General features: G+C 47.1%; 2 protein-coding genes across 2 annotated transcripts in view; both read right to left on the bottom strand.

The window, feature by feature from the left end:
* The window catches only part of ZNF425 (zinc finger protein 425), a 370,402-nt gene that overhangs the window by 6,263 nt on the left and 345,311 nt on the right, over positions 1 to 18,828 (bottom strand). The window contains exons 2-4 of the mRNA XM_050785828.1: positions 14,203 to 14,287; positions 5,718 to 5,844; positions 675 to 833 (exon numbers count right to left, since the gene is read on the bottom strand). Of these exons, the coding sequence (XP_050641785.1) occupies positions 675 to 833; positions 5,718 to 5,844; positions 14,203 to 14,220 (304 nt within the window). The 5' untranslated portion in view covers positions 14,221 to 14,287. The remainder of the gene's footprint in view (positions 1 to 674; positions 834 to 5,717; positions 5,845 to 14,202; positions 14,288 to 18,828) is intronic.
* Positions 1 to 18,828, bottom strand: part of PDIA4 (protein disulfide isomerase family A member 4) — a 415,254-nt gene that overhangs the window by 107,162 nt on the left and 289,264 nt on the right. The window lies entirely within an intron of this gene.

The following is an 18,828-nucleotide window of genomic DNA, read 5'->3' as shown; positions in this document are numbered from 1 at the left end:
GCTAAGGCAGGAGAATCCCTGGAACCCGGGAGGCAGAGGTTGCAGTGAACTGAGATTGCACTGTTGGGCTCTACCCTGAGTGACAGAGCAAGACTCTGTCTAAAAAAAAAAAAAAAAAAAAATTATATATTGTGTATATAAAACTTCTTTCTGTATGAAAGTAATACGTAATAAAGTCTCACATTTGCTACCCTCTTTTTTCTTTTTTTTCTTTTTTTTTTTTTTTTTTTTTTTTTTGAGATGGAGGCTCGCTCTGTCACCCAGCCTGTAGTACAATGGCACGACCTTGGCTCACCACAACCTCCTCCTCCCAGGTTCAAGCGATTCTCCTGCCTCAGCCCCCAGAGTAGCTGGGATTACAGATGCCCACCACCACACCCGGCTAATTTTTTTGTATTTTTGGTAGAGATGGGGTTTTACCATGTTGGCCAAGCTGGTCTGGAACTCCTGACCTCAGGTGATCCATCCTCTCAGCCTCCCAAAGTGCTGAGATTACAGGCGTGAGCCACCGTGCCTGGCCACATTTGCTACCCTCTTGAGTGAAGAAAACTAACACTTTCCATCAAAACAACTTTTCTTATTGACTAGATCTAGCCAGGTATCCGAAAAGAAAGATTCAAGAAACAAGGCTAGGAAAATTAAATAATTCATGACTTTAAATCCATCTTACTCACCAAAACATGGCAACTTTCCAGTATCCTTCATGTCCAACTGTTCATCAGTAGGAGGGCTAGTTGTCCTTCTTGTTTTATCTAAGCATCCCTGTTCGCTGATGAATAGCATTCTCCCTTGTTCCATCCATGTGATCAAATCTGGCTTGGAAAAAGCATACCCTGCAAATAGAGTCCACACAGACTTTAAGTTTACTGCATACTTAAATAATTTTTTTGGCCAGGCGTGGTGGCTCATGCCTGTAATCCCAGCACTTTGGGAGGCCAAGGCAGGCAGATCTCTTGAGGTCAGGAGTTAGAGACCAGCCTGGCCAACATGGCAAACTCCGTCTCTACTAAAAATACAAAAATTAGCTGGGTGTGGTAGCACATGCCTGTAAAACCAGCTACTCGGGAGACTGAAGTGCGAGAATCACCTGAACCTGGGAGATGGAGGCTGCAGTGAGTAGAGATCGTGCCTCTGCACCACAGCCTGGGCAACAGACCGAGATTCCGTCTCAAAAAAAATTATTTTAAAAAATTATTATTTTTTTATTTTTTATTTTTTTATTTTTTTTGAGACGGAGTCTTGCTCTGTCGTCCAGGCTGGAGTGCAGTGGCCAGATCTCAGCTCACTGCAAGCTCCGCCTCCCGGGTCTACGCCATTCTCCTGCCTCAGCCTCTGGAGTAGCTGGGACTACAGGCGCCCGCCACCTCGCCTGGCTAGTTTTTTGTATTTTTTTGGTAGAGACGGGGTTTCACCATGTTAGCCAGGCTGGTCTCGATCTCCTGACCTTGTGATCCGCTGGTCTCGGCCTCCCAAAGTGCTGGGATTACAGGCTTGAGCCACCGCGCCCGGCCTTTAAAAAATTATTATCATTATTATTTTGTTTTTGAGATAGGGTCTCACTCTGTCACCCATGCTGGAGTGCAGTGGCACAATCTTGGCTCATTGCAACCTCTGCCTCCCAGGGATCAACTGATCCTCCCACCTCAGCCTCCTGAGTGAGTAGCTGGGACTATAGGCAAGTGCCACCATGTCCTGCTAATTTTTTATTTTTATAGAGATAGAGTTTTGCCATGTTGCCCAGGCTGGTCTCAAACTCCTGGGCACAAGCGGTCTGCCTGCCTCAGCCTCCCAAAGTGCTGGGATTACAGGGGCTAATTTTCGTAATTTTAGTAGACAGGGTTTCACCATGTTGGCCAGGATGGTCTCAAACTCCTGACCTCAAGTGATCCGCCCACCTCAGCCTCCCAAAGTGCTAGAATTACAGGCATGAGCCACCATGCCTGGCCTCTGTCTCTCTCTTTTACCATTACCCACAATAAAAATCATTTTCATAGTTGACTTTGATTCCTAGAGACATGAAATCAAAATTAAGTCAAAAAAATGAAAGCCGTTGAAATTACATGAATGACAATAGAATACAGCCTTACCAAGACTGTTTAGTTCAGGCCAGGCGCAGTGGCTCCTGCCTGTATACCCAGAGCTTTGGGAGGCTGAGGTGGGAGGACTGCTTGAGCCCAGGAGTTTGAGACCAGAATGGGCACCACAGGGAGACCCCATCCCTACAAAAATTTTTAAAATTAGCCAGGTGTGGTGGCATATGCTTGTGGTCCCAGCTACTCAGCAGGCAGAGTTGGGAGGATCACTTGAGCCCATGAGTTTGAGGCTGCAGTGAGCCGTGATTGTGCCACTACACCCAGCCTTGGAGATAGAGACTCTGTCTAAAAAAAAAAAAAAAAAAAAAAAAAGACTGTTCAGTTTAAATATCCTCTGCAATATTTTTTTGAGACAGAGTCTCACTCTGTTTCCCATACTGGAATGCAGTGGTATGATCTTGGCTCACTGAAACCTCTGCCTCCTAGGTTCAAGTGATTCTCCTGTCTCAGCCTCCCGAGTAGCTGAGATTACAAGTGCGTGCCACCACGCCTGGCTAATTTTTGTATTTTTAGTAGAGTTGGGGTTCGCCATGTTGGCCAGGCTGGTCTCGAACTCCTGACCTCAGGCAATCCTACTGCCTCGGTCTCCCAAAGTGCTGGGATTACAGGTGTGAACCACTGTGCCTGGCCCAATATTTCATAAAATTAAAGGAAGCAGACAAATTAAGGATGATGAGGATTTTAAAAAGTAATCATTATGAGAACACTGTGAGTAAAAAGAAAGAAAAGAGAAGAAAAGAAAACTTATAGGGAGTTAAGGAGGGAACTTCAATCACTAAACTTTTCTGATTAGATGGCTCACATCCAATCCTCACTACTGAGGTACCAAAATTCTTTTTTTCTTTTCTTTTTTTTGAGACAGAGTCTCACTCTGTCACCCAGGCTAGAGAGCAGTGTTGTGATCTCGGCTCACTGCAACCTCCAACTCCCAGGTTCAGGCAATCCTCCCACCTCAGCCTCCTGAGTAGCTAGGATTACAGGTATGTGCCACCACGCTGGCTAATTTTTTTTTTTTTTTTTTTTGAGACGCAATCTTGCTCTGTTGCCCAGGCTGGAGTGCTGTGGCACGATCTCGGCTCACTGCAAGCTCCGCCTCCCGGGTTCACGCCATTCTCCTGCCTCAGCCTCCCAAGTAGCTGGGACTACAGGCACCTGCCACCACGCCTGACTAATTTTTTGTATTTTTAGTACAGATGGGGTTTCACTATGTTGGCCAGGCTGGTCTCAAACTCCTTACCTCAAGTCATCTGTCCGCCTCAGCCTCCCAAATTATTGGGATTATAGGCGTGAGCCACCACACCTGGTGAATATCGAGGTACCAACATTTTTGATCAGTGAAGTGATAGAAACAGGAGGTTGTTAAATAACAGTGATTAAGAGGTAGAGAGTAATGCAGTCTAGTGGTGTAAGCCTAAAAGAAGGGGTTTTGCCAGGTGCGGTGGCTCACGCTTGTAAACTCAGCACTTTGGGAGGCCGAGGCGGGCAGATCACCTGAGGTCAGGAGTTCAAGACCACCCTGGCCAACATGGTGAAAACCTGTCTCTACTAAAAATATAAAAATTAGCTGGGTGTGGTGGCATGTGCCTGTAATCTCAGCTACTCAGGAGGCTGAGGCAGAATAGCTTGAACCTGGGAGACTGAGGTTACAGTGAGCCGAGATCATGCCGTTGCACTACAGCCTGGGTGACAGAGCGAGACTCCGTCAAAAAAAAAAAAAAAAGGGTTTTCATAGATCAGTAGAGGGTCTTCAGAGTAGGCAGCAGGAAGCCTCTTCCTCTGAGCTTTTCGTGGTGTCTGCTACAGCTCAGCCCTCACATCAAGGCTTCTTCTCCGAAGTGGGTACCACTACCATTAGCAGCACCTCAAATACTTGTGAAAAATGTAGATCCCTGGGCCTGAGCTCGAATCTGCTAAATCCTAAGATCTGGGGCCTGGATCTGGATGTTCTATACAGAAAATCATTGGCAGGTAATACCATTTGATTTTTTTTTTTTTTTTGAGACAGAGTCTGGCTCTGCCGCCCAGGCTGGAGTGCAGTGGCCGGATCTCAGCTCACTGCAAGCTCCGCCTCCCGGGTTCACGCCATTCTCCTGCCTCAGCGCCCGGCTAGTTTTTTGTATTTTTTAGCAGAGACGGGGTTTCACCGTGTTAGCCAGGATGGTCTCGATCTCCTGACCTCGTGATCCGCCCGTCTCGGCCTCCCAAAGTGCTGGGATTACAGGCTTGAGCCACCGCGCCCGGCCATTGATTTTTGAAATTTGGAAAAATCAGACTAAATTTTCCAAGTTCAAGGACCCTAATTGTGATACCTCAAAACAACACTGGATCAGCACACAGCTCTCATCTGTCCCACCCTGCTGGCTACTGGGCCTCAGTGTCCTCAGGTTAGCCTCTAAATGAGGGCCTGTCCCAGGTCTCTTTCTGTTCTGTCTACGCATTCTCCCTAGATGATCCCAAACCAGCCCCATAGTTTAAAATACCATCACTATAACGTCTTCCAATTCTGTAAATCCAGTCCTGACCTTAACATGGAATTCCAGTTTCACATACTTTATGTTTCCATGGAAATGTCTATGAGCATCTCAGATGTAATGTGGCCCAAATGTGCGACCTCCCGACCCTTCCTGCTGTTGGTGAACAAAGCCACTCGCCATCAGGATACTCAAACCAAAAATCGAGGAGTTGATTCTTTTTTCCACATCCAATCCATCAGCAAAATCTGGGATTCTGCCTCCAAAGCCTATCTGGAGACCACCTTCTTCTGTCTTAATTACTACCTACCTGGTTCAGCTGCCATGAAATCGCACCAGAACGGCCAACACTCTTGGCTAGTCTCTCTCCTTTCATTGCTATCCACTATGATTCATTCTCCACATAGCAACCCAAGTAATCATTTTAAAAGTAAATTACTCCCCTCTGTTTAAATCCCCCCATAATCTTCCCCTTGTGTTGAGAATAAAATCCAACTCCTTATCTTGTCCTATGGGGCCCTTCCTGCCTCGGCATCACTTTCTCACCAGCCCTCTGTGCATGTCCTACCACAGGCTCAGTGTGGGTCCCAACAAACTGAGCCCAGGCACTCCTATCCTGGGGCCTTTGCCCTAGTTTTTCTCTGCTTAAAATTCTCTTCCCCCTAATTTCACATGGTTGACTCTTGTCATTCATATCTCACACAACAAACAGGGAATGAGTCCTTCAGGCTAGACTGAGATCACTTATTATAGCGATACCAGCAGAAATGGTTTTAATGAGGCCAGGTTTAAGATGAGAAATTCGTCTTATTCAGGCAACACAATAAGGAAGCATGAAAATATTAAAGAAATAAAATAATACACTTTTTTAAAAAACAGGGGCAATTAGATTACTAATTCTAATTGTGGGAGAAATGGGGGAGGGTTAAGGTGGGAGACAGAGAATTCAGAATATTAATAATACTGAAGGCAAATATACCACCGGATAAAAAGGAATTTCATATTTCCAGGCCATTATAGGAAAGGGAAGAGACATTATGAATGTAAACTGGGCCCAGTATCATTTTCAACCAGCCCACGGCTCATACAGGGAAGGAAGCCTGGCACTATTAGGTTGGTTCCTAAAACATGATTCCTTAGAAGCCCATCTTACCCAGGGAATCAAGGGTCTGGTAATTGGTCTTCATCTCTTGCTTATACATTTGCTTCTGCCACTTCTCCAGGATCTCCCACTCTTGTTCCGAAAAATATAAGGCCACATCATCAAATGTCACAGTTACCTGGAATCACAAATAGTATACACATACATTTTTACTTTACGGCTACTTTGTTTTTCAATGTCCATTACTTTATTGAGATACAGAAAGAAAACATGTTAATTATTTCTGGATGGTGCCATATTATATAATAAACAACAAAGGGGTCACAAATGTCTATTGAAGCCAAGTAAAATGAATGAACGGGCCGGGCGTGGTCGCTCGCTCCTGTAATCCCAGCACTTTGAGAGGCCAAAGTGAGTGGATCACCTAAGGTCAGGAGTTCAAGAGATCAGCCTGGCCAACATGGCAAAACCTCATCTCTACTAAAAATAAAAAAATTAGCTGGGCGTGGTGGCACATTCCTGTAGTCCCAGCTACTCGGGAGGCTGAGGCAGGAGAATTGTTTGAACCTGGAAGGCAGAGGTTGCAGTGAGTCGAGATCCTGCCACTGCACTCCAGCCTGTGCTACAGAGTGAGACTGTCTCAAAAATAATAAAAATAAACGAAAATGAATGAATGGGCCGGGCGCGGTGGCTCAAGCCTGTAATCCCAGCACTTTGGGAGGCCGAGACGGGTGGATCACGAGGTCAGGAGATCGAGACCATCCTGGCTAACACGGTGAAACCCCGTCTCTACTAAAAAATACAAAAAACTAGCCGGGCGAGGCGGCGGGCGCCTGTAGTCCCAGCTACTTGGGAGGCTGAGGCAGGAGAATGGCGTAAACCCGGGAGGCGGAGCTTGCAGTGAGCTGAGATCTGGCCACTGCACTCCAGCCTGGGCGACAGAGCGAGACTCCGTCTCAAAAAAAAAAAAAAAAAAAAAAAAAAAAAGAAAATGAATGAATGAATGAATAGCAGGTCTTTGAACACAAAGACCATCTAAAGAGGGATGCTTTACTTAGCAGCAACCAGTTATTGCTGTGGAAGACTGGGTCCAGTATTGTTGGATGTGTCAGTTTTTGAAAAATGTTTTACTTTGAAATAATTACGTAGATTCACAAGATGTTGCAAAAACAGCACAGAAGGCTTCCCTGTAAGTGTGCCTATAGTCCCAGCTACTTGGGAGGCTGAGGCAGGAGGACTGCTTAAGTTCAGGAGTTCAAAACCAGCCTGGGTTTTTTTTTTTTTTTTTTTTTTTTTTTTTTTTTTTGGAGATAGAGTCTCACTCTGACGCCCAGGCTGCAGTGCAGTGGCACAATCTTGGCTCACTGCAAGGTCTGACTCCCAGGTTCAACTGATTCTCCTATCCCAGCCTCCCAAGTAGCAGGGATTACAGGGTGTGCCACCATGCCCGGTTCGAGAGACCAATCTGGCCAACATGGCAAAATCTCATCTCTACTAAAAATACAAAAATTAGCAGGGCGTGGTGGCACGCCTGGATTATAGGCGTGAGCCACTGCACCTGGCCAAAAAATTATTTTTAAAAAGGTTCCACGTACCCTTCACCCAGTTTACCCTAAAGGTCATATTGTACATTATAGTACTATATCAAAACAAGGAAAAAAACTGACATTGGTACAATGTGTGCGTATAATTCTGTTACTTCATCACATGTGCTCACTCATGTAACCACCACTGCAATCAAAAAACACAACTACAGTCAGCCTTTGTATTCGCAGGTTCCACATTCACAAATTCGACCAACCTTGGATCAAAACTGCTTTACAAATAAAAGCCAGGTATGGTAATCCCAGCACTTTGGTAGGCTGAGGTGGGAAGAGTGCTTGAGCTCAAGCTTGAGACCAGCCTGAGCAACATAGCAAGACCTCTTCTCTATTAAAAAATAAAATAAAAATTTAAATAATGTATTTTAAAACGCAATAATAAAATATACTACAAAATTTTTTAAATCCAGCATAACTATTTACATAGCATTTATGTTGTATTAGGTATTATAAGCAATTGAGAGATAATTTATATACAAGAAAATGTGCACAGGGTATATGTAAATTCTACCATTTTATATAAGGCACTTGAGCGTCCATGGATTTTGGTATCTGTGAGGGGTCCTGGAACCAATTCCTTGAGGATACTGAGAGACAACTGCATCCCATCACCACAAACAGCTCCCTTGTTCCAACCCTTTATAATCACACCCACAAATCTATTATCCATCACAATTCTGCCATTTCAGGAATGTTGGCTGGGTGCAGTGGCTCACATCTGTAATCCCAGTACTTTGGGAGACCAAGGCAGGCAGGAGTTGAGACCATGTTGATGGTGAAACCCCGTCTCTACTAAAAATACAAAAGTTAGCTGGGCATGGTGGCACATGCCTGTAGTACCAGCTACTCAGGAGGCTGAGGCAGGAGAATTGCTTGAACCTGGGAGGCGTAGATGGCAGTGAGCCATGATTGTGCCACTGCACTCCAGCCTGGGAGACAGAGTGACACTCTGTCTCAAAAAAACAAACAAAAAAAGTTATATAAATGGAATCACATGGTATGCGACCTTCTGAAATTGACTTTTTTCTCTCAGCATAATGTCCTTGAGATCCATCCAAGTTGTCATGTTTACCAATATAGTCATGTGCCACATGATGCTTCAGTGAGAGACCACATATAAAACAGTGGTCCTATAAGGTTATAATATTGCATGTTTACTGTACGTTTATGTTTAGATACACAAATACTTATCATTGTGTTACAACTGCCTATAGTATTCAGTACAGTAACATGCTGTACAAGTTTGTAGCCTAGGAGAAATAAGCTACACCATATACCCTAGGTGCGTAGTAAGCTATACCATCTGTTTTTGGAAGCACACTCTGTTTGCACAACCACAAAATTGCCTAACAATGTGTTTCTCACAACGCATTCTTGTCGTTGAGCAACCCATGACTGTATTTCATTTCTTTTTTATTGCTGAGTAGTATTCCATGGTATGGATGCACCAGTTTGATTAACCATTCACCTACTGAGAAATATTTTGGTTTTAACTTTTTGGATATTAACAAAAGAGCTGTTATGGACAATCATGTACAGGATTTGGGGTGGGCATGTTTTTATTTTTCTGGGATAAATGCCCAGGACTACAACTGCTGTGTCATATGATAAGTATACGTTTAGTTTTTAAAGAAAATGCCAAACTATATTCTAGCGTGGCTGGGCCATTTTACATTCCTTTTTTTTTTTTTTTTTTTTTTTTTTTTTTTTTTTTGAGAGGGAGTACCGCTCTGTTGCCCAGGCTGGAGTGCAGTGGCGCGATCTCAGCTTACCACAACCCCCACCTCCTGGAATCAAGTGATTGTCCAGCCTCAGCCTCCTGAGCAGCTGGGACTGCAGGTGTGCCACCATGCGCAGCTAATTTTTGTATTTTTAGTAAAAACGGGGTTTCACTATGTTGGTCAGGCTGGTCTCGAACTCCTGACCTTGTGACCTGCCCACCTCGACCTCCCAAAGTGCTGGGATTACAGGCCTGAGCCACTGTGCCTCGTCACCATTTCACATTCTTACCAGCAATCTGTAAGACAGCATTTCTTAGCACCCTCACCAGCATTTGGCAATGTCACTACTTTTAACAGTTCTAATAGGTGTATAGTGATATCTAACTGTGGCTTTATTTTGGTTTTCCTAATGAGTAATGATGTTAAACATCTTTTTTTTTTTGAGACAGAGTCTTGCTCTGTCGCCCAGGCTAGAGTGCAGTGGTGCGATCTCAGCTCACTGCAAGCTCCGCCTCCCGGGTTCACGCCATTCTCCTGCCTCAGCCTCCCGAGTAGCTGGGGCCGCAGGTGCACGCTGCCACGCCCGGCTAATTTTTTGTATTTTTAGTAGAGACGGGGTTTCACCGTGTTAGCCAGGATGGTCTCGATCTCCTGATCTTGTGATCCGCCGGCCTCGGCCTCCCAAAGTGCTGGGATTACAGGTGTGAGCCACCATGCCCGGCCAAACATCTTTTTATGTGTTTTTTCCCATGCATATATTCTCTTTGGCGAAATGTCGCTTTATATTTTTTGCCCATTTTCTAATTGGATCTTTTTTAACTGTCCAAGGAAGATTCTTAATTTTTAAAATAGAGATGGTGTCTTGCTATGTCACGCAGACTAATCTGAAACTCCGGGGCTCAAGCAGTCCTCCTACCTCAGGCTCTGAAAGTGCTGGGATTATAGGCGTGAGCCATCTTGCCTAGCTGAGCTCTTTATGTAGTCTAGATAGGAGTGCTTTGTCAGATAGGTGGTTTGCAAATTTTGACCCCAGTCCGTATCTTTTCACCCTCTTAACAGGATCCTTCAGAAAGCCAAAGTTTTCAGTTTTGATTATGTCCAATTTATCCCTTTTTTCCCTTTATTGATTGTGCTTGTGGTGCAACATCTAGGAACTTCCCACCATGCCCTAGGTTCTAAAGATTTTCTCCAGTGTCATCTTCTACAGGGTTTGTAGCTTTGTTTTACACTGAGACGTGTTTTTTGTTTGTTTTTTTTTGTAGACATGTGATAGCCTACCTTGTTTTAACCTGATTCTCTCTTAGCTGAGGGAGCCAGACAGACTCCATTTTAGTTCCTTCACTTACAGCCCCTTTACCTCCCTCCCTTAAGGGCATAACTAGTGGAAACTGACTCAAAGCACGTCCAGGAATGCACTTACTGATAAGATATGAGGCAAGCTGCACCAGCAGCTCCTGGGGACGCGCTCGGTGGATGGCACCCAAAGCCCCTGCATTTATCTCTTTGTGATAGTTTAAGCCCCTGCACCTGGAACTGTTTATTTTTTGTTATAGCTTTTGTAACCAATCAATTTTTTTTAACTTTTTGCCAGTTCTGCTTCTGTAAAAATTGCTTCAGCTAAACTCCCCCCTCCCCCATTTAGACCACAGTATGAAAACAAAACTAGCCCCTTCCTCAGGGCCGAGAGAATTTTGAGCGCTGTCTCTCGGTCACTGGCTAATAAAGGACTCCATAATTTGTCTCAAAGTGTGGCGTTTCTCTATAACTCGCTTAGTTACAACAGATGGAGTCTCATTCTGTCACCCAGGCTGGAGTGCAATGGTGCAATCTCGGCTCACTATAACCTCTGCCTCCCGTGTTCAAGCAATCCTCCTGCCTCTGCCTCCTGGTGGTAGCTGGAATTGCAGGCATGTGCAACCACGCCCGGCTAATTTCAGTATTTTTAGTAGAGACAGGGTTTCACCATGTTGGCCAGGCTGGTCTTGAACTCCTGACCTCAGGTGATCCACCCGCCTCGGCCTCCCAAAGTGCTGGGACTACAGGCGTGAGACACCACACCCGGCCTGGGATGTGTTTTTTTTTTTTTTTTTTTTTTGAGACGGAGTCTTGCTCTGTCGCCCAGGCTGGAGTGCAGCGGCGGGATCTCAGCTCACTGCAAGCTCCGCCTCCCGGGTTTACGCCATTCTCCTGCCTCAGCCTCCTGAGTAGCTGGGACTACAGGCGCCCGCCACCTCGCCCGGCAATTTTTTTTTTGTATTTTTCAGTAGAGACGGGGGTTTCACCGAGTTAGCCAGGATGGTCTCGATCTCCTGACCTCGTGATCCGCCCGTCTCAGCCTCCCAAAGTGCTGGGATTACAGGCTTGAGCCACCACGCCCAGCCATGTCATTTTCTTAAAAGACAAACTGGAAACATAGATCATTTTATGTGAACTCATGTTGGCAACTAAAATTCACAATTTTAACAGGGGTGTTTCAAACAAAATGTCTGCAAGCCATGATTGGCTCGTGGACCATTAATCTACAATCTCTAGTATGGACTGAACTAACCAGGGCTGCTCTTCCTGGGTGTTTGAGGACAGATCCGCTGTGGCAATAGGGAAGCAACAGAACATGTGTTAACTTTTGAAAATTCCATTTTCACTCCTTTCAGATTCTGTGCTATAAATATACATGACAGCCTACAAGAAAAGCACTGGACATTTTGAAAGATGGCTGAGGCTCTTCCCAAGTGTCTAGAAAATGTTGGTCAGGAGCACAATTCTCCCAATAAGGGAATCTAGGAGACCTGACATTTGACACTTAGGATTTTGGAGATAAAAGTTTTAAAGCTAAAATTCTATCATCAAAACTATCATGACCGGGCGCGGTGGCTCAAGCCTGTAATCCCAGCACTTTGGGAGGCCGAGACGGGCGGATCACGAGGTCAGGAGATCGAGACCATCCTGGCTAACACAATGAAACCCCGTCTCCACTAAAAATACAAAAAAATTAGCCGGGCGTGGTGGCGGCGCCTGTAGTCCCAGCTACTCGGGAGGCTGAGGCAGGAGAATGGCGGGAACCCGGGAGGCGGAGCTTGCAGTGAGCCGAGATCGCGCCACTGCACTCCAGCCTGGGCGACAGAGCGAGACTCCGTCAAAAAAAAAAAAAAAAAAAAAAAAAAAAAAAAAAAAAAAACTATCATAAGCCCTGAAAGCTGAAGTATCAGCTATTATGACAAACAAGTTCAAACTTGTTTTATTTTTATTTTTTTTGAGGCGGAGTCTCACTCTGTCCCCAGGTTGGAGTGCAGTGGCACGATCTTGGCTCACTGCAACCTCCACCTCCCAGGTTTAACAGATTCTTCTGTCTCAGCCTCCCGAGTAGTTGGGATTACAGGCGACAGGGTTTCGCCATGTTGGCCTGGTCAGTCTGGAACTCCTGACCTCAGTTGATCTGCCCGCCTCAGCCTCCCAAAGTGCTGGGATTACAAGCGTGAGCCACGGTGCCTGGCCTTGTTATTCTTATAATGCGACTTAAACCAAAATCCTCTACAGTTTTCTTGTACCTCACCCATGTGTTTTTGTTGTTGTTGTTTTGTTTTGTTTTTGAGACGAAGTTTCGCTCTTGTTGTCCAGGCTGGAGTGCAATGGCACGATGTCGGCTCACTGCAACCTCTACCTCCTGGGTTCAAGTGATTCTCCTGCCTCAGCGTTCCCAGTAGCTGGGATTACAGGCATGCACCACCATGCCTGGCTAATTTTGTATTTTTAGTAGAGACGGGCTTTCTCCATGTTGGTCAGGTTGGTCTCGAACTCCCGACCTCAGGTGATCCGCCCGCCTTGGCCTCCCAAAGTGCTGGGATTACAGGCATGAGCCACGACGCCCAGCCACCCATGTGTTTTCCACCTATAAAATTCCCATTTATGACCATATTTACAATTAGCATTAAACTGCTACAGTGGAAAGGAAAATCAAAAAAAGATTTCTCCTTGCCTATCCCAAATAATACATTAGCCAAGAAACTGTTATCACATTTTCTATGAACTCAAATGTACAGTCAAAGAAGAGCTACCACAAACTTTCCCAGAGAGGAATATTCCAGGAGGTTCCCAATCATTTAAAGAGGAGAGAAAAAAAGAAAGCCTGGCTGTAGAAACACAGCTTGAAGAAATCAGAAAAAGAATCTGTACTTGCCAAGGGAGGCTGGGGAAAAGGAGTGGGAGGCAAAAGGGAAGAATCAAATATAAATAAGGAGCATTACATTCGTAAGATTATAAAATTTCATTGGGGGCACAAGAAAAACTTGCACATATAAGAAGGTTATACTTAACTGAATGTAACAGAGTTTCCTGGATTAAGCCTCAGGATATGCCTTTCAAACTCTAAAACCGGTGCTCAAATTTTCCATTACAATACTACAGCATTTACGGTAAATTCGATTTCCGCTAACCACCCAATTCATTTTAAGTTTTCTGTCCTTTCCTAGAGGGAGCAGTCTCCAATTTCTCTCAGTTCCAGTTCTCCTTCTCCTTTTTCTCATCTGCTTAACACAGATGTGCTTCTCTGAAACTACCTTCAGCAGGAGAGCACGGGCCCCAGAGACACCCCGAGGTTCAGAGTCCCGACACTGAAGGCAGGGACAGCGTTGTTGATCTGAGCCGACAACAAGCCGAGAAACAGATCTTTCCCACCCGGATTCTTTCTCCCAAACCGACTTTTATTTATTGATTAAACAGACGGGATCTGGCTGTTGCCCAGGCTGGACGGCAGTTGCTATTCACAGGCGCGATCCCACTAACGATCAGCACGGGAGTTTTGCTCTGCTTGGCTTCCGAGCTGGGCCGGTTCCCCCTCCCTGGGGAACCTGGTGGTCCCCGCTCCCGAGGTCACCACACAGATGCAGAACTCGGAGGCACCGCGCGATGGACACAGCGCATATACAGCGCAGAGCTCCCGGGCTCAAGCACTGCTCCCGCCTCAGCCTTCCGAGTGGCCGGGGCCACAGACTCGCGCTGCCAAGCCCGGCCAGACCAGCTTTTCCCCAGGTCAATTCCAGAACAGCACACGCAGCAAGACTGCGCCTTCTCCAGCCCGGCCCGGAGCTCAGTCCGTGGGCCACTGCCAACCCCCAGACCCAGGCCCCCGCCGCCCCACTCCCTGGACGCGGACCCCACTCCAGCTGCAACAGGGACCCGAGTTTCGACAGTCCTGCATCCTCCATCGGCCCCTCTTACCGAAGCCGGCTCGGCCATGGCGGTTCCGCACGAACCGGCCCCGCCTGGCACGGCCTCCCCTCCGCTCCGCCCCAACCCGACTCCCAGGCACAGCCTGGGTTGCCCCACAACGCAGCGCCGACCGTGCGCGGTGCATGCTGGGACTCGGCGCCCGGCAATGGCTGGGGCCGCTCCGCCCCATAGCGACCCCTGCGGGCTGGAGGAGCGCCGCCGCCCGGGGGGTCGGTCCTCAGAGGAGGGGCCCGGGAACCCTCAGTGCAGGCCGCAGCACGCCGGTGTTTGAGGGAGCCTCGGGCTCCCGGGATCTGCAAGCGAGGGAGGCGGTCGGAGACCAGATGAGGGAGCTGACGGGAGGGGAAATGGAGGGGCAGGTGAACATGGAGAGAGCAGGAACAGAGAGAGAGAGAGAGTAGGGACAGCGACTGGGAGACGCGCTCCACAGAAACCCAGACTGAGAGGCAGCAAGAGGGGAGCGTCCGGTGCGGTTCCTTCCAAAGCCGCCCCCGAGTCAGGGATGAGCTCGAGGGCTTCGTCCGTGAGGAGGTCCCGGGAATCCAGCGAGGCCGGATAGGTGGTGGGAGGCGCGCGGTGGCCTGAGGGTGTCTGTTCCGTCGGGGGCGCGGAGGCCGTGGGGGCCCTGGGTTTGTCCCTTCGGGGACGCGGAGGAGGGGTCCGCCCACCACGTCCGGTCCCCGTGGGTCCAGGGGCCTTCTGGGCTCCCCGAGCGGCCACGCTCCCTCCTTGGCAGAGAACGGCCCCGGGCAGAGACCCCATGCGGAAGCCACCCCGGTCTCGGGGCCGCCTGCGGGGACTCAGTGTCACCCAGGGATGCGGGCCGGGCACCCTCGGCCCCCGGCGGGAGACTGTGACAGAGCGAGAGGAGACAGACGGAGACCATGATACAGGTCGTGAGAAACACGGGGATGCAAAAACAAGGGAGAGGTGGGAAGGCAGTAGGGGAAACCAGGGAGAGACAGAAAGGAGAGAGAGGGCAAGGAAGAGGGTGGCGATTGTTCCCAGAAAATCAACCTCGCATTCTGTCCCAGTCATGTTTAAGGTGTCAGGCTAAATAAAGTAACAAATGAAAATGACTGGTTCTGTCAGGAAAGGCGGGACAACTCCAAGCGGTGCTAACAGGTTATAGGAGGATTCAGCGATTTTCTGATTGGCAATTGGTTATCGGAAGACCAGGTTCATAGAAAGGAGTGTCTGGGTTAAGGTAAGGAGTTGTGGAGACCAAGGTTCTTAGGATGTCTCATAGTGACCGGCTTTAGATGGCAAAAATGTCCTATTTAGACCTTTAAAAGGTGCTAGATTCTCTGGCCGGGTGCCGTGGCCCAAGTCTGTAATCCCAGCACTTCGGGAGGTTTAGGCAGGAGGATTGCCTGAGCCCAGGAGTTGAAGACCAGCCTGGGCCACATGGCGAAACCCCATCTCTACAAAAAATACAAAACTTTGCCGGCACAGTGGCAAAGACGTTAATCTCAGCTATTTGGGAGGCAGACGTGGGAGGATTACTTGACCCTGGGAAGCGAAGGTTGCAGTGAGCCTAGATTGTGCTATGACACTATAGCCTGGGTGACAGAGGAAGACAGAGGGAGACTCTCTCAAAAAAATTAAATAAATAAATAAAATAAAAAATATATAGTTTGTTTGTTTTTTGGGTTTTTTTCGAGACGGACTCTTGCTCTGTTGCCCCGGCTGGAGTGCAGTGGTGTGATTTTGGCTCACTGCAACCTCTGCCTCCCAGGTTCAAGCGATTCTCCTGCCTCAGCCTCCCAAGTAGTTGGAATTACAGGCATGTGCCACCACGCCGGGCTAATTTTTGTATTCTTAGTAGAGATGGGATTCTGGGATTCACCATGTTGGCCAGGCTGGTCTTAAACTCTTGACGTCATGATCCACCTGCCTCGGCCTCCCAAAATGCTGGGATTACAGACATGAGCCACCGCACCCGGCCCTATATTTTTATATAAATATATAATATATATGGCAAAGAAGGCTATTTGGTGATAAAATATTTTGATTTCCTTCTTTGTCATGCAATGTTATGCCACAGTCAGGTTGGAAACTAAGCTGGCATATAGGGTTAAATAAAACCCTTCTGGTGAGATTTTTATGGTTTGTAGGGCGTGACTCCCTAGGTCTCTTAGTTAGAAATTTGGACAAGAAAGGAAAAAAGGTCACAATTTAGTTGGTATCCATATCATTGTATGTGAAAAGTTTATTTATTTTTTATTTTTATTTTTTTTGAGACAGAGTCTTGCTGTGTTGCCCAGGCTAGAGTGCAGCAGCTCGATCTTGGCTCACTGCAACCTCCACCTGCCAGGTTCAAATGATTCTCCTGTCTCAGCCTCCCGAGTAGCTGGGACTACAGGTGCATCCCACCATGCCTGGCTAATTTTTATATTTTTAGTAGAGACAGGGTTTCACCATATTGGTCAGGCTGTTCTCCGACTCCTGACCTCAGGTGATTCACCCACCTCGGCCTCCCAAAGATTACAGGCATGAGCTACTACACCTGGCCTACAACAGTTTTATTTTAATTGCTGATAGTATTCCATGGTGTGAATATACTGAAGAGTATTTACCCATTGAAGGATATTTGTATTTTTGCCCGTTTCTTATTTTTTTATTTTTTTATTTTTGAGATGGAGTGTTGCTCTGTCACCCAGGCTGGAGTGCAGTGGCGCAATCTCAGCTCACCACAAGCTCCGCCTCCCGGGTTCACACCATTCTCCTGCCTCAGCCTCCCGAGTAGCAGGGACTACAGGCACCTGCCACCACGCCCGGTTAATTTTTTGTATTTTTAGTAGAGATGGGGTTTCACCACGTTAGCCAGGATGATCTCGATCTCCTGACCTCATGATCCGCCCGCCTTGGCCTCCCAGAGTGCTGGGATTACAGGCGTGAGCCACCACGCCCGGCTGCGTTTTGTTTGTTTTATATTTATTTGTTTGTCTATTTATTTATTTTTTTAGATAGAGTTTCGCTCTCGTTGCCCAGGCTGGCATGCAATGGCGCAATCTCGGCTCACCGCAATCTCTACCTCCCAGGTTCAAGCAATCCTCCTGCCTCAGCCTCCCTAGTAGCTGGGATTACAGGCATATGCCACCATGCCCAGCTATTTTGTATTTTTAGTAGAGAAGGAGTTTCTCCATGTTGGTCAGGCTGGTCTCAAACTCCTGACCTCAGGTGATCTGCCTGCCTCGGCCTCCCAAAGTGCTGGGATTACAGGCATGAGCCACCATGCCCGGCCTATTTATTTATTTTTGAGATGAAGTCTCACTCTGTTGCCCAGGCTGGAGTGCAGTGGCAAGATCTTGGCTCAGTGCAACCTCCGCCTCTGGAGTTCAAGTGATTCCCCTGCCTCAGCCTCCCGAGTAGGTGAGATTATAGGTGCACACCACCACACCTGGCTAATTTTTGTATTTTTAGTAGAGAAGGGGTTTCACCATGTTGGCCAGGCTGGTTTCAAACTCCTAACCTCAAGTGATCCTCCTGCCTTGGCCTCCCAAAGTGCTGGGATGACAGGAATGAGCAACCGTGCCCGGCCTTTTCCAAGTTTTGGAATTCTGAATAGAACCGCTATAAATGTTTGTGTACAGGTTTTGCGTGAAGATAAATTTTTATTTCTTTAAGGTAGATACCCAGGAGTGGGACTGCTGAGTCATGGTAAATATGTATATTTAATTGTACAAGGAACCAGCAAACCATTTTTAAGAGTCACTGTGCTGTTATGTGTTCCCCTTATGAACTTATGAGAGTTCAGTTGGTCCACGTTCTTTATTTGGTATTTTTAGCATTTTAAAAAACTGTTAGACATTCTAATCAATGGTGTTGTTACTGAAACACCAGGGTTTGGGTCTAGGTGCTGCTGTTTGTGGCTTAGAAAGCCAATCAGGGAGACAGTAAGTGTTACCAAGGAAGAAGGCTTTAATTGGGTGTTACTGCTGAGGAGATGGGAGATGGGAGATCAGTCTCAAATCCATCTCCCTGACAGACTAAAATCAGTGGCTTATATTGCTGGGAAGAAATGTAACCATATGTGGAAAAACATGAATTGGTGAGGGGTAAGGAAGAGGGGTTGGTGAACAGGAAGTAGGTGGTGGGTTATGCAATCATGATAGGTGAGGGGTCTGACTTTCATTGTCCAAATGCAGTGATCTTGTGAGTTTCAACTGGTTCATACTATCTGGGAGGCCTGATGGTTTCCTGAGAAAGGAACTCAGATAAGACAAATGTAACTGTCTCAAGTTTTTTTTTTTTTTTTTTTTTTTTTTTTGAGGCGGAGTTTCGCTCTGTCTCCCAGGCTGGAGTGCAGTGGCCGGATCTCAGCTCACTGTAAGCTCCGCCTCCCGGGTTTACGCCATTCTCCTGCCTCAGCCTCCCGAGTAGCTGGGACTACAGGCGCCCGCCACCTCGCCCGGCTAGTTTTTTTTGTATTTTTTAGTAGAGACGGGGTTTCACCATGTTAGCCAGGATGGTCTCGATCTCCTGACCTCGTGATCTGCCCGTCTCGGCCTCCCAAAGTGCTGGGATTACAGGCTTGAGACACCGCGCCCGGCTGTCTCAAGTTTTAAAAGGATCAGTTACTGTGTTTATTCAAAGAAACCATATACATCA

Source organism: Macaca thibetana, chromosome 3, assembly GCF_024542745.1.
Source record: "Macaca thibetana thibetana isolate TM-01 chromosome 3, ASM2454274v1, whole genome shotgun sequence".
Taxonomy (NCBI): Eukaryota; Metazoa; Chordata; class Mammalia; order Primates; family Cercopithecidae; genus Macaca; species Macaca thibetana.
The sequence above is the reverse complement of the archived record's forward strand: the minus strand, read 5'-3'. Positions and strand labels throughout refer to the sequence as shown.